This window comes from Pangasianodon hypophthalmus, chromosome 3, assembly GCF_027358585.1.
Source record: "Pangasianodon hypophthalmus isolate fPanHyp1 chromosome 3, fPanHyp1.pri, whole genome shotgun sequence".
Taxonomy (NCBI): domain Eukaryota; kingdom Metazoa; phylum Chordata; class Actinopteri; order Siluriformes; family Pangasiidae; genus Pangasianodon; species Pangasianodon hypophthalmus.
The window spans coordinates 21097493-21111636 of NC_069712.1; the positions used below are offsets into that span (position 1 = coordinate 21097493).

The window sequence follows — 14144 nt, forward strand, 5'->3', positions numbered from 1 at the left end:
CTAACTTCTCCTCTTCTTTGCAAACACAATCAGGCTTGCCAGTTACATGGTAATGTGGTACAGTAACGCAGGTATATTCAAAATGCGGAAAGTCGCTGTAGTCTCTGTACCACGTGACGTGCAAACCAGATTGTGTTTATTTTATGTATGAAGTGGGCTATGCTTAATAGGCCTCATTTATCAAGCTGGATATGAACGGATTTACTTGATTTACTTGTAAGGCTGTGTTGCTGTGCACGTTACGTGTGATCAACATATGCACGTGAGTACGAAGAAACATTTACGAAAGCCTTTAAGGAACATTTTAGTTTGGTTTGATTTATGCGAACATTTACACACAACTTTACTAAAAGGTTGATAAATAAGGCCCATTATGTTTAAAAAAGAGGGAAAATTATTTATTACAAATATCTGATTCAAATAGTGAAGTGGTAGAGATGCGCTTGGTTAAATTACATCAGTGCAGAACATGGCGTCCAGAGCATTCAAGTTGTGATACATTTATATGCAAAAATATACTTATAGACAGAACTGCAATATTATCATATAGAAGGTGCTGCAAATAAGTTGCATGCGACCTTTTTTTTTTTTTTTTTTTTTTTTTTGTGAGATTGGGTTGGTATATTAACCGATTTGTAGTTTTGAAAATGGTTTATTATGTTTTCAGTGGAATAATCAAATGTGAAACAGTTATGAAACTGCTAATTTGAACTACAAGACTCATTCATTCATTAGGTTCTAGAGTAGTGGTATTGAAATATTATTTTAAATGTATATAATGACTACTGGAAATTCATATTCCAGGCCATTTAAAATGTAAAGTAAGCAGGTTTTGTCTTGGAATCACTTGAATCACTTTTTCACAGTTCATAGGCCTGATGTTATTTAAAAGCCGTTTGTGTAATATAGATTGTGCATTCATTGTTTTATGTGATGGGTCAAAATCGAAATTTTCTTTTATAAAAAAAAAGTTATGACTTACAAATTAGAATATTTTTTCTGTTTGTTTCCACACAGCTTAAATGCCACTGTTCTTGAGAATGATAGCCTGGTGTATCATAGCCAAATTCTCTGAAAATATCAGAATGTATTATTTTTTTTTAACCAGGTTTGTAACACTGAGCTTGCTAATGAAACATGGTGTTGATTGAGACAAGTAGTGACTTTTCCTGTTCAGAATACAGTTTTTCACTTCTATAAGAATTGTACGTGCATGTATTTTGTTTTGGATGAGCAGTGATTCTGTTATTAATTCAGTTTTTCATGTTTCATGCACAGACTTGGCGGCGGTCCAGATGATGCTAAAGAAATAATGCGACACAGTTTCTTTGCTGCAGTTGACTGGCAAGATGTTTATGATAAAAAGGTAAAATTAGCTGATGTTTCACTGAAGATGTGGTGTTTCTTGGCATCCAGTGCTTTCTTAGATAAAATCTAGAAACGTTAAGAGCATTAACAAATTTTTTTTTCCTTATCCTATTTAGAAAGAATGAATGTGATTAATGTTTATTATTAGCTAATAGTGCAACATTAGCCAGATACATTGTCTGTTCTGAGACAGAAATATCCCCTGAAGGCAGAGAGAATACAATGAGTGTAGAGGAGGTGCTGTGTAAAACTCGGAGGTGTAAGATTGGGCCCTGCAGCTCCCATACAACACGCAGTGTTACACCTGCACAAACAGGTGCTCTGTGTTTTTTTTTCACCGCTCAGGCTTTTTCTCACACTTCCTTCCTCAGCTGATACCTCCCTTCAAGCCTCAGGTGTCGTCAGAGACAGATACCAGATATTTTGACGAGGAGTTCACGGCACAGACGATTACAATAACTCCCCCTGAAAAATGTAAGTGTGCCATTTCTATTGTTATCCCTCTCGATCACATAAACACACACCCCAGCATGCTTTTTCTGCCCACACTGAATTTACACTTGCTGGCACACAGGCATTGCTGCTATATACTTGTCACGTACAGTGGGGTCCAAAAGTCTGAGACCGCATTGAAAATCTTGGATTTTTCTTTTTCATTTAAAATTGGAAATAAACAGAAGGTTTTAGAATTTTGAAATATTTAAAACAAAGTAAATTTCCAATATCTTGAAAATTTAATATTCAAGATTATGCACTATATCCAGCAAATTTTTGATACTGACCATGTAAACCACTTTGTTCAAAAGGTCAGATTTTCCTCAAGCCTTACCTCTTCTATTGATACTCCAATGGATTTGATATAAAATGGATCGTAAGGTTTTGCACAAACTTGTGGAGTCCATGCCAGCTCGAGTGCACACTGTCATTAAAGCAAAAAGGGGACACACCAAATACTAAGCAACTCTGAAATTCATGCTTCAAAGATTCTACTTTTCACTCAAGTTGTTGTCAAGAATATAATTTGTAATGAAAATTGTTGTATTAAATTGGAAAAGAATGCAAAATAGAAGCATTTTCACTAGTGCTCTCAGACTTCTGGACCCCACTGTATGTGTGGTGGTCTGGGAAAGCCCTTCACATGGTCACAGTTTTGTATTTTCCACTATAGTGGATACAAGAAGTCTACACAACCCTGTTAAAATTGCAGGCTTTTATGATGTAAAAAATGAAACCAAGTAAATCATGTCAGATCTTCAAAATAGCGACCAAGAAAATTCAAGTGAAAAACAAAGAAATATTTTAGGGAAAAAAAAAAAAAGAAAAGAAAAAGTAAAAACTTACAATAATCTGGTTGCAAAAGTGTGCACACCCCTTCACTAATACTTACCTAAAATGCACCTTTTACCTTTTGGGGTAAGAGTTTATGAACTTAACACATCTTGATTTGGCTTTTCTTTTTCTTTGCACAGCCCTCTTCAGGTCATTCCTCAGGTTTCTGTTGTGAGTTAGATCTGGGCTCTGACTGGGCCGTTCCAAAATGTTGCCCTTCTCAAGCTATAGGAAATAATTACTGATTCATTCAGTCAGTTCTCTTCTGTTGGCTAAATTTCCTATATTTTAATTGGTTGTTCACACATTTAAACATTTAAGCTGTCATTTGTACGACGTGTGTAAGAGCTGTTCTATATTTTGATGATGTGATGGTGAAGAAGCATCAGGGAGAATTTAACAGCTGATATCTGATTAGAAACTGAACTGATTGGCTCATGTCCCTTTCCCTATGGCATGTAACTATCCAAAACATGATCTAAAAGTACATTTAGCTAGCAAGGTTTTAGAAATCTTTAAGCAGACTGACTTTTACCACCACGTTTGTTAAACTGGCTCCTTTCCCAAAATGATATTTGCAGAAATCCTAGGAAAGATTAGGAAGTCAATAATTTTCACATTTTCACATTGTTTTGGTGAAATATATTTGTGGTTGCTTAAAGAAGAAAAGCCAATGTATGTTATCAACAGAAAACCCAAATTTTAGTCAAAACCTGAGTTTCTTTGGTCATATTTGACTATTTGCCAGCATTCTGTGACACTGACATCCGGTGTTTTTTTTTTTTTTTCCCCAAATATACAAGAAGACGGTGCCAAGTGTACAAGGCTCTTGTGTGGGTCTGGAAAAGCGTGGCACTCATTTACTGAAGTATTGATATTCTGTACGAGCCAGAACACTAAGTTCTAAATCTGTTGTTTTTACATATTCGCTTATTTTCTGCATGCTTATGTAACACTAATGTTTTAACTTTTCATGATAACAGTTACTGACCTTTTAAAAGTATCAAGAAAACTGAAAATAGAAAGTTTGCAAAGTTTAAAAAAAAAAAAAAAAATCAATATGGGAAAAGTCTTGAAAATGTCTAGAATTTTTTCCACAAGGTATATTTTTGTCATTTGAACACGGAAAGATTTTCATTAAACAATTAAAGAAGTGACTTGAACATGAGAAAGGTTCAGCGCCCAGCACTGACAGTTTTGATCAAGTTCTCTGCCAAGGAGACTGTTGGCTGCGTCCTTGCCAACGAGACTCAGACTGTTTACCTGTTCTCTGCAACGTTTATATTCAAACAATCCCTTATAAATATGTGGCTGTCACATTTATTAGCACTTGCTTCTATTAAGGTGTCTGTTGACAAGAAATGTGATGGCATCTTGGAGAAAGTTCTTATAAATGGAAGACACACAAGAAACAGAGCATATGGCTATATACCATGTTTATTGCACTACAGACTCATTATCAGCTCTGCTGTGTGTGTGTGTGTGTGTGTGTGTGTGTGTGTGTGTGTTTGTGTGTGTGCGTGCAGTTGATGAAGACGGGATGGACTGCATGGATAACGAGCGGCGGCCGCATTTCCCTCAGTTCTCCTACTCGGCCAGTGGGAGAGAGTGAGTCCCACACAGCCAGCACTGCCTCATCATCATCACGCTTACCACTGGAACAGACTAGTCCTTCAGCTTTTACCCAGTCAGACTTAGCCCAAACAAAGCTCCCCTTCTCCACTGGGAATCTTTTCTTCATGCTGTACACAGGCCAAGAGCTCCAGGACACGCTTGGCTTTTAATGGTAATGGGAATTTTGCACGTCGGGCTGAGCTGAAGTCCAGTCCGCTTAAACGCCCCAGGCTGCTGGGGAGGAGAACTGTGTTGTTTGTTTACTTTTGTGTGTTTAGTTTCTGTGTGTGTGTGTGTGTGTGTGTGTGTGTGTGTGTGAGTTTTTTTTTTTTTTTTTTCTGCATCGAGTTGCTTAAATATGTTCACATGCCTCCTTCGTTGGGCGCAAAAGCACTGAAGCTGCAGAGCACCTTCCCATCCTGGTCCATCCCTGTGTGGCTTGAGATTCACATGAGCATTAACGTTTAAGCGCTGTGTGTTGTGTGATGTCTCATATGAAGTACAACCGAATGCCTCTGTTCTTTTTTTTGTGGTGTCCAAAACTGCCATAACAGTATACTCAGGCTGCACAGGTGTTGAGTTCAGTAAACATGCTTCACTAATAGTCCTCACTTCTCTGGGCAAGGCCACTCGCACCACTAGCACTCACACTAGCGCCCAAACAGCACTGCAACACACACTGTCTGTGTTTATGGCAGTAATGTGTGTCAGGATCTGCTGTGTTCCTCAGCTAGCATTTCTGTCTCACTGTGGCACTGCAGTACTTTTCTTTCTTTTACTTACTCAGCAAACGGGTTGAGAAAAGAAACACAACAGTGGATGGGGATGGCGAAATGGAGGGGAGGGGAGGGGAGGGGGGGGGGGGGGCATTTCTTTATGTTTTTGATGTTTTGAGCTGAATAGTCCTGTGAATCTGAGCCATACAGCACTGTACCTCCTGATACTTTAGGTACGCTTATCTGTTCGGGTCAGAAAAGCCTTGAGTCAGAACAATCTGATCCAAACTGTATGGTGTTGATTGCTTTCTGCTATTTGCCCAGGATTTCTATTTCACAGGTCATTCCCATTTCTGTCATTCCGTCTGATGGTTAAATGACTGATTGTAAGAGTAGAGTGAATTGCGATTGTCAGTTATTCATGGTACATACACCACAGGAGTTCTCAAAAATGATGTCAGGAACTCCTAATATAATGGAGACCGAAGTATAAACATATTTGTGAGATCAGTGCAGTTTGCTGTAATGAGTGTGGCTCAGTGAAGCTCACATCACCTGAGAGAGTGCAGATGCACTGTAGTCTTGTATTACATTAGGAAATAGAGGTAAATAAAGTGGTTCTATTTATTTTTTTTCTGATTCGTCCTACTTATAACGAGTGCTGTCCAGATTTCTCTACTGGACATAAATGCACCTACAGTGGCTTTAGAATGTAAATCAGGCAATGCAAAGGCCTGTTGTTTTGTTTTTGTTTATGTTTTTGTTCTTTTTTTTTTTCCCTAACAAGTTATGGTGAAGACAACATGCAGGAGCCTATTCACATTTTCAAAGCATTGCTTCTTTTTTGCACAGTGAGCTTTCGTGGTGAAGTGCTGCATAACCGGGTTCTCTCCGCAGCACCCACAAAACCACTGCAGAATATAAATCACATGGCATAGCTCTGAGTAGCCCTAGCTAGTGACACTTAGCAATGTGCTTTCCTCTGCTTACATCCCCCACATGGCCAGTACACTTCTCATTCTAGCTCCAAATAACCGGGAGTACACCGAGACTGGGAATCTTATTAGAGCAGATTTTCAGGCTGTGCTTCATGCTAAGATGAGCCACATGTATTTTGAGTCCTGTAGATAACTTCATGCTCACATTCCCACTCCAGTGGTTGCATTCCTCAGTCAGAGATCGGTAAACCAGCCGAGCAGTGTACAGTGCTCCCATAAAGAGCTGAGTAAGAGGCGATTATTTGAGTTATGAGCAGCAGTTAGGAGCCTAATGTACAGTTTGGTGTGATGTGTGAGCAATTCAGATGTCAGTACGCATGAATAATGCTTGTTGTGGAAGTAGAGGATCAGTGCGTGAAGATGTCTGTGGATGAATGTGCTGTGGATGATGGACGTTGGAGAGGTGTAATGTCATTGGAAGAATCAGAGTTGGTCAGACCAAATCTAAGTGTTTTGTGTCTTTACTGAGTGTTTTGTGTTTAAAATGTATGGTACATTCCTTGATGCTTAATGGTGTTTGGTAATAGAGTTTCCTGTCTGTGTCTCCTTTTTATTTCAAGAGATGGTGGTATTAGAGTAGAGACTTTGGGTTTAGTTTGCATACCTGACGTGTCATTATAAGCGCATGATAAGTTTCAATTTGTGAAACTTTATCAGCTGGATCAGGTAATATATAACAGGAGGTGCAGCAAGTAGCATTGCCGTGTCACAGCTCCAGGATCCTGGGTTACTCTCTGTGCTGAGTTCCTGTGCATGATCTCACTGTGTCCGCGTGGGTTTCCTCAGTGTCGTCCGGTTTCTTCCCCTCTCCCTTAAACGTGCCAGTAGGCAGACTGACGACTCTAAATTGCCCCTAGGTGAGAATGAGTGTGTGAATGTGTGTGTGCGCGGTGCTCTGTGTTGGACTGGCGATCCATACAGGTGTATTTCCGCCTCGCACCCGGTGCTCCAGACTGATCGCGACCCTGACCGCGACGAAGCAGTTATTAATTATGAATGAATGAATGAATGAACACTTAACATCCCATTAAGAAGCCCAGCAGTGTTTTAGGTGTAGAAAGAAGTGAATGGGGGTTTGAGTGGATGCGAATGATTATGAGGATGGTATGATGCGAATGATTATGAGGAAGAGGATGATGAGGATGGTGTAAGGGATTAAAAACATGTTCGTTGTGAGGAAGAGGAAGTTGCTATGTTGGACTTGACTGTCACTCCTCTGTATTAGAGGACTAAGACATGTCGATGCAGGTTTACTATAAATGTGTCTGAATTCTAGCTGTGTGTGTGCGCGCGCGTGCGTGTGTGTGCGCGTGTGTGTGTGTGTGAGAGAGAGAGCGCATGTATCTCAGAGCTTGGTTGAACTGCTATAGAGATGTCACATTCCTTTGATGGTTAGAGAAAGGACATAGGAAATGAAGTGCTAATAAATGTAATGACTGCACTGTTAATGAACATGAACTAGTTGCCTTGTTTCTTCCCAGTTGCAGTTAATGTTGAAAGCGTTCCTGCTCTCAGTTTACTGTGATGATAAACTCGCATCGGTGAGAACCTGACAGGACTGTGCTACTGCAAATCATAAGAGCTTCTGTCTTCCAACATTGGGTTTGATTTTCCTTTATTTTCACTGATGAAACTACCTAGTGTGAGGTGAATGGGGTAGGCTCATGCTGTTGTTCACATTTACTTTAAATTAATTTATCAACTTGAAAATTGTTCAACATTTTTTGTCTCACATCAGTGTTTTTCCTCGTTAGGTACATTTTTAAAGTTCTAAGTAATATCAATTCTGAAAATTTAAATTAAGCTTGCTTTGTTGTTTTTTTTATATGTAGCTTTATATGATGCAGCTGATTTTCAATGTTGAGTTGGATCACTTGTGTTATGAATGAATTTGTGATACTGTTTGTCTTTAAGAATGTGCACGTGTGTAGATTCTTTCTGTACACACACACAGAGAGAGAGAGAGAGAGAGAGAGAGAGAGAGAGAGAGAAAGAGAAAGAGAAAGAGAGAGAGAGACTGTGTGTTGGTACCTTGCATGTAAGGGACCCGAGTGATGATCCAGTTAAAACTGCACTCTGTTGAAAAGGGCCTTTGGCACTGCAGGCCAAAAACACCATACACTTTTTAAAATTCCATAGTCTCAAAACTTGGCTTTAAATTATGTATAACAGCACTTTCATGTCCATTTCTCTTTTTCTATAGTTCAGCTAAAAATGGAATAAAGGTCCCTGCTTTAAGAAGAAAAAAAGAAGGACTTGAAAGCACACATTCCCTTCACACACTCCTTTTTTTTTTCTTTTCCTTTTAAAGAGTAATGTAATTTTGCTTTGTAAAGCGTTACGCTGTGAATGTGGTGAGACACTGCCAGGAGTTTTGCTTTGGTGACATTCAGACAGGCCGACTTTTCCGGCTTTCCCTCCCCCTGAGCGTCTCCTGGAGCTTTCTGGGAAAAGTCGGACCTGACCAGTGACACCGCCTCAACAGTTACTGTCAATGCTCAACTCGCTGATGAGTATAAACGCAAGGAGCCGTGCTTAAACACACAAACCCAGTATAAAATGTCTCACAGTCTTTGATTCTTAGGCTGCTGGTGCTGGAATGAACCTCCAGCACAGATGCAGTGGCCTGCTCCCTCCCTGTAGAGGGAAAGATGGAGTAGTGAACTAGTGTGAGTGAAGGAGCCACACAGTCCTGGCCATGTGAGCTGATGGGTTCCATCCTTACTTACTGCAGGGTCTCGAGAAATATTTTACACCTCAACGTACACACTTTGCTGCTACTGTTTGTATCGTCTACAACATTTCTTGTTCTCTTGCTCCTGGTAGTGTATTATGAACAAGCATGAATTGTAAAGTATTTATTTAAAAACAAAAAGAGAAAACCTGAAAAAAGAGCAAAAAAAACCAACAAAAAAAAGAAATAACATGTAATTGATTTTACGGCCATGTAGCTTTAGAGTTTGTGACACTTCTTGCCCTTGCTAGCTCTGTCATTAGATCCATGTTAAGATCTAGACATGTGGTTAAGATTTTTTATGCAGAAGGGACTTGATCCAAAAAAAAAGAAGCAAACGAAAGAACAACTGTATTACTGGTTGTGATATTTAATGACTAAAAGAGAATGCTTATTTCATGACTATATGGCCCACAAGGATGTGAAAACACTGATCTATGAGAAACCTTTTTTGTACACTGAACATCCTTAGTATTTTTACATGTAAATGTATATGATAGGGATGCACATTATTTTCCTTCTTACAGACTGCTTAAATAAAACACTATGTCAATCTGCGCTCATTTTGCCTCTGTTGTTTGCTCTTGCTTCCTTCCTAGGTGAAATATCACTGCATTTCTGTTCGGTTCTGTTTTCAGACGTGTTTTGAGCATTTCTTCAGTGTTCGAATGTATAATTCATGTCCAGGCGACTGAATCAGATTTGAACATTTATTAACAAAGCTTGTTTACAAAACAAAGTTCCAAACATGTAAAAACACATCAAATGTGTAAAAACAGCAAATAAATTAGTTCATTACAATCTTTATATTATAAAATCTACATTTTAAATACATTTGTTGGAATAAGAAATCCTGAGCGGTGATCATGAACATAAGTTACCAAATCCATGTGTGTAGTGTGTGTGTGTGTTTGAGAGAGAGAGAGAGAGAGAGAAAGTGTTAGTGACCGAGAGCCAGCACTGCTGCTGTGTGTGCAGTATGGACTGTGATGTCACACGACCCCCTGCAGCCATCACACGCACAAACTCGCACCCACTCACCCACTTCTTACTTGTAGCAAAATCCCTCATGATTTCTGAGTAAAGCCGCGGTGATGGCGCTCTGTCGGTGTGATCGGATTAGCTCCATCGAGAGAGAAGGAAATAGCCGCCCTCACACTGTTCCGATAGTTTCTCTCCTCTCTGCTGGTAACTGAGGGAGGAAATACAAAGCGCTCGGTTCAGTCAGTCGCATACACTGAGCTGTGTACAGAGTTCATCAGCGCTTATAGAAAATGCATTTACTGCTAATGTCATTCCTACTTCTGCTACGTGAGCACTTGAATAGAGATCCTTTTAAAACAAAATGAACCCCAAACATCTATTCAACAGGCGGCTCTTTACGGTGCGCTGCCGTACTGCTGCTACAATAAATCATCATTCACCTGAATCGTCTAAACATTTCACATGTGCAGTGCATGTTGTACTTGTCATACAGGCAGCTTTTCAAATCTCCAGCAGCAGAATTCAGTATTTCATTCCTACTATTCACTGCAAGAGAAGCTCGGCGTCATTCAGGCACTCTGTCAGGTAACAATCTTTATTTATTTATTTATTTATTTTTAATTGACTGCTGTTCAGTAAGCCTGATTAGAGGCGTGTCTCGGGGTCTGAGCTATGCCGCATTTATCGTCCTTAACATTATTTGAGGATCTTGTGAATGCAGCTGAGGAATGCAACCTTGAGGTCTTCGAATTCCAAGTACACAACTGGTGTGTCCTTCCTCCTACAATCACCCGCAACCTTTCATGTGCAGGGCATGTTTGGAAAAAAATGGCTGATATACATCAAAACAGACTCATTCGTAGCTATTGCCAGAAGGAATCATATTCCATGAGGTTTCTCTGGTGATTTAAACGTGTCGCATGTGTTGATGAAGCCTGTTTAAGCGTCTCAGAGGAGAAGCCTTCATATAGCACTTTCAACATGGACCTCCTACCTCGGCTACATCCTTAACACATCAGGATGATTACAGCTTTATTTCACTATTTCTATGTGGTTCTATATGGATAATTAAAAAAAAAAACAAAACACAACATTTTAAAATAATCTGATAAAATGCACAGAAATTCTGGGTGGACATGAGGAATGAACAGACAATAGTAAGGAAAAAGTAAGGCACAAAGGGGTAAGAAGGAAGGAATCGAAGAGAAAGAATGGAAAGAAAGAAGGGATAAGGTAAGGAAAAAGGAGAGAAGGAAAGAATGCAGAAAAGATTGAAAGAAAAAGGACATAAGGAGTCTCGGACAGAAGCAGGGACGGACACACGGACGAAGCAGAAATCTTAACCAGCCAGAAACAGGAAGGAAGCTACTGAAACTATTTCAGACGTTTGACCTCGCTGTGACCCTGACCCTGACCCTACTTGGATCAATTCCAAAATCTAATCAGGTCATCTGCTGGTTATGACGATTTTCCCACATAAATCCTACAAACATTCGACCACTTTTTCCTGAGATATCACACTAATGATAATCACAGACGGATGGACGGACAACCCGAAAACATAATCACTCAGTGGCGGAGGCATAAAAAAAGGATGTGAGGAATGAAAGAATGAAAAAAGAAAGTGAGGAACAAAGGGGAAAAAAAGGAGTAAAATGGAGGAAATGAAGGAAAGCAGGAAGGATGGATGGAAGGAAAGAAGGAGGGAAGGGGAAGGAAAGAAAGAAAGAGGGGAAAAGAAGAAAAAAAAATTAAGAATTGAAAATGGGAGGTGAGGAATGAAGGAAGGAAAAAGGAGAGAACAAAGAGAAAAAGGAATGAAAAATGGGAGGAAGAAAGGAAAATGGAGAAGATGAAAGGAATAAGAAAACCAACAATGTGGTTTCCTTTTGTCTTCATCAGTCAGGTTTTTCACTAAAGCACAAGAAGCCTCTCAAACAACTTCTGCTAAACGCTGTGAACTTTTGCATGAGGCTGCTCAGAGCAGCGTGTTGATTTTGTTTCTCTGAGGGAGAGTGGGAGCTGTTAACTCTCACCTCTCTCCTAACAAAACAACAGCATGGCAGTATTAACAGAGCTGCGAGCGACGGCGCTTTGCAGAGTGGAGCTCTGTTTGCCATAATCTCCTACAGATGTCAGCGTGCGGCTAGTCACTGTCTGTTGCTGACGCGCCTCTAGCAGCAATCTGGATGAGCATCTGTGGACGCCTAGTCTTGCGTGATGTGCAGCCATGGCTACCAGCTGCTGTGCTACTTGTGCTCGCTCACTCTCTCTCTCTCTCTCTCTTTCTCTCTCTCTCTCTCTCAACTGACATGGAAGTATACTAAACGTGCTATCAGCGCAGTTGGAATTTAAGCGATACCACTTGCGTACGACTTTCATCATTTTCACATTTACACTGCAACAAAAAGGAAAACACACTGAGGATATAGAGCGGAAGACGTTCAGAAGCATTCATCATCATAATGATAATGATAATAATACTCTGATTTAATCGTTGATGTGATGTTGCTGGTACCTTAGGTTTCTCACCTGTACACGCAGGTTGTGCATCTCTTCAGTGAGAAGCTGCCTCTCGTGTACGAGCTGGTTCTGTCTGTTGAGCAGCTCCATCACCTGCTGAGCACTGGACTGACAGTGCTGGTCCAGCTGCTGCAATCTGCACACACAACCACCTCACTCCTGCATTACTGCTCACCACACACTGCACAAACCGGCTACATGTTTAACCATGTCTTCTGAACACACCCAGCTAAGCACACAACCCAGTACATTTTCATTTGCTGTATTTAACTATGAAGCCCATCAGAACGAGATTAAAATTGAAATCGCACCACTGTTTATTTTAAACTGCGTCATTCTCATCACTTTGGCTGCTCTCCCAGTTATTTATTAGCTATTTATTACAATAACAAATTGATTAAGAATGGATTTTTTTAAATGAGTACCAGCAGCCTCGATATTTGGGCTTCTAAAGGAATGAACCTATTAGGTAACTGACAGCTAGCTGGCTCATCATAATTAATGATCTCACCCATGATGAAAATGAAAATGTGTGGCTGAGACCAAACTCAGAATACCACCACTCGTTTTTCAGCTATCCAGTTGTATTTCATAAATTCTACCTTTTGCTTTGATTAATGGTTATCAGTTAAAATCAATTACACAATGTACAATGTAATTAGAGGCGAGTGCTACAGCAAAAGAGTTATATCATGTTACCTGACACTATTTTAATAATACGCAATACACATCATGCTATACTACAGTGGGGTCCAGACGTCTGAGAGCACTAGTGAAAATGCTTCTGTTTGACATTGTTTCTCAATTTAACAAAAAGCAACAACTTGAGTGAAAAGTAGAATCTTTCATATTTACATGAATTTCAGAGTTGCTTAGTATTTGGCACGTCCTCTTTTTGCTTTAATGACAGTGTGCACTCGAGCTGGCATGGACTCCACAAGTTTGTGCAAAATCTTATGATCCATTTAACATCAAATCCATCGGCGTTTTGTCTGAACACATGCTTCAAAAGAAGAGATTAGGCATGAGGAAGATCTGACCTTTTGTACAAAGCAGTTTACATGGTCAGGATCACAAATTTGCTTTATAGGGACATTTGCTTTACATTTAAGTAGAAATTGTGCAACATCTTGAATATTAAATAGTTAAGATGTTGCACATTTCCTTTTTTCGTTTAGAATTTTCAAAATTCTAAAACTTTCAGTTTATTTCCAATTTTAAATAAAACTAAAAAAAAAACAAAAAAAAAAAAAAACAAACAAAAAAAAAACTGATTTTTTATGTGGTCAGACTTTTGGACCCCGCTGTATATGGCCCCAATGTTTGTGGACACCTGACCTTCACACCCATACGTGTGTCTTCAAACTGTTGCCATAAAGTTGGAAGCTGTCTTTGTGTGTATTTATTACACAATTGTAGCATTACAATTTCCCATCACTGGAACTAAGAGGCCCAATCATGTTCTAGCATGACAATGCCCCCGTGCACAAAGCAAGGTCCATGAAGACTGGAATGCTGACTGCATGCCAGACCTTCTTGCCTGACCTCACTAATGCTCTTGTGGTTAAATGGGTACATCCCTACAGCCTTCCCAGAAGAGTGGAGGTTATTATAACAGCAAAGGAGGACTAAATCTGGACTGGGGATGTTCAACAAGCACATATGGGATGTTCAACAAGCACATATGGCTGTGATGGTCCACAAACTTTTGACCATATAGTGTATTTAGGTTTGCTAAGAGAGCACTAGTTTAAAAAAAATAATAATTCTAGATAGATAGATAGATAGATAGATAGATAGATAGTGCCACTATTAAAAATTGAACACTGACAATTTAGTGATAGATTTAATGAATGTCCACAAAATAAAATATTTAAC

The 14144-nt window shown here is 39.6% G+C and overlaps 2 protein-coding genes across 3 annotated transcripts in view; one reads left to right on the top strand and one right to left on the bottom strand.

Moving 5' to 3' along the window:
• The window catches only part of akt3a (v-akt murine thymoma viral oncogene homolog 3a), a 96781-nt gene extending 91630 nt beyond the window's left edge, over positions 1 to 5151 (top strand). For both annotated transcript variants that reach the window (XM_026942277.3, XM_034302773.2), the window contains exons 12-14: positions 1279 to 1366; positions 1740 to 1842; positions 4224 to 5151. In XM_026942277.3, coding sequence (XP_026798078.1) covers positions 1279 to 1366; positions 1740 to 1842; positions 4224 to 4309 — 277 coding nt within the window. In that variant the 3' untranslated portion in view covers positions 4310 to 5151. The remainder of the gene's footprint in view (positions 1 to 1278; positions 1367 to 1739; positions 1843 to 4223) is intronic.
• Positions 5152 to 9088: 3937 nt separating this feature from the next.
• Positions 9089 to 14144, bottom strand: part of sdccag8 (SHH signaling and ciliogenesis regulator sdccag8) — a 53056-nt gene continuing 48000 nt past the window's right edge. The window contains exons 17-18 of the mRNA XM_026942264.3: positions 12276 to 12402; positions 9089 to 9951 (exon numbers count right to left, since the gene is read on the bottom strand). Coding sequence (XP_026798065.3) covers positions 9913 to 9951; positions 12276 to 12402 — 166 coding nt within the window. The 3' untranslated portion in view covers positions 9089 to 9912. The remainder of the gene's footprint in view (positions 9952 to 12275; positions 12403 to 14144) is intronic.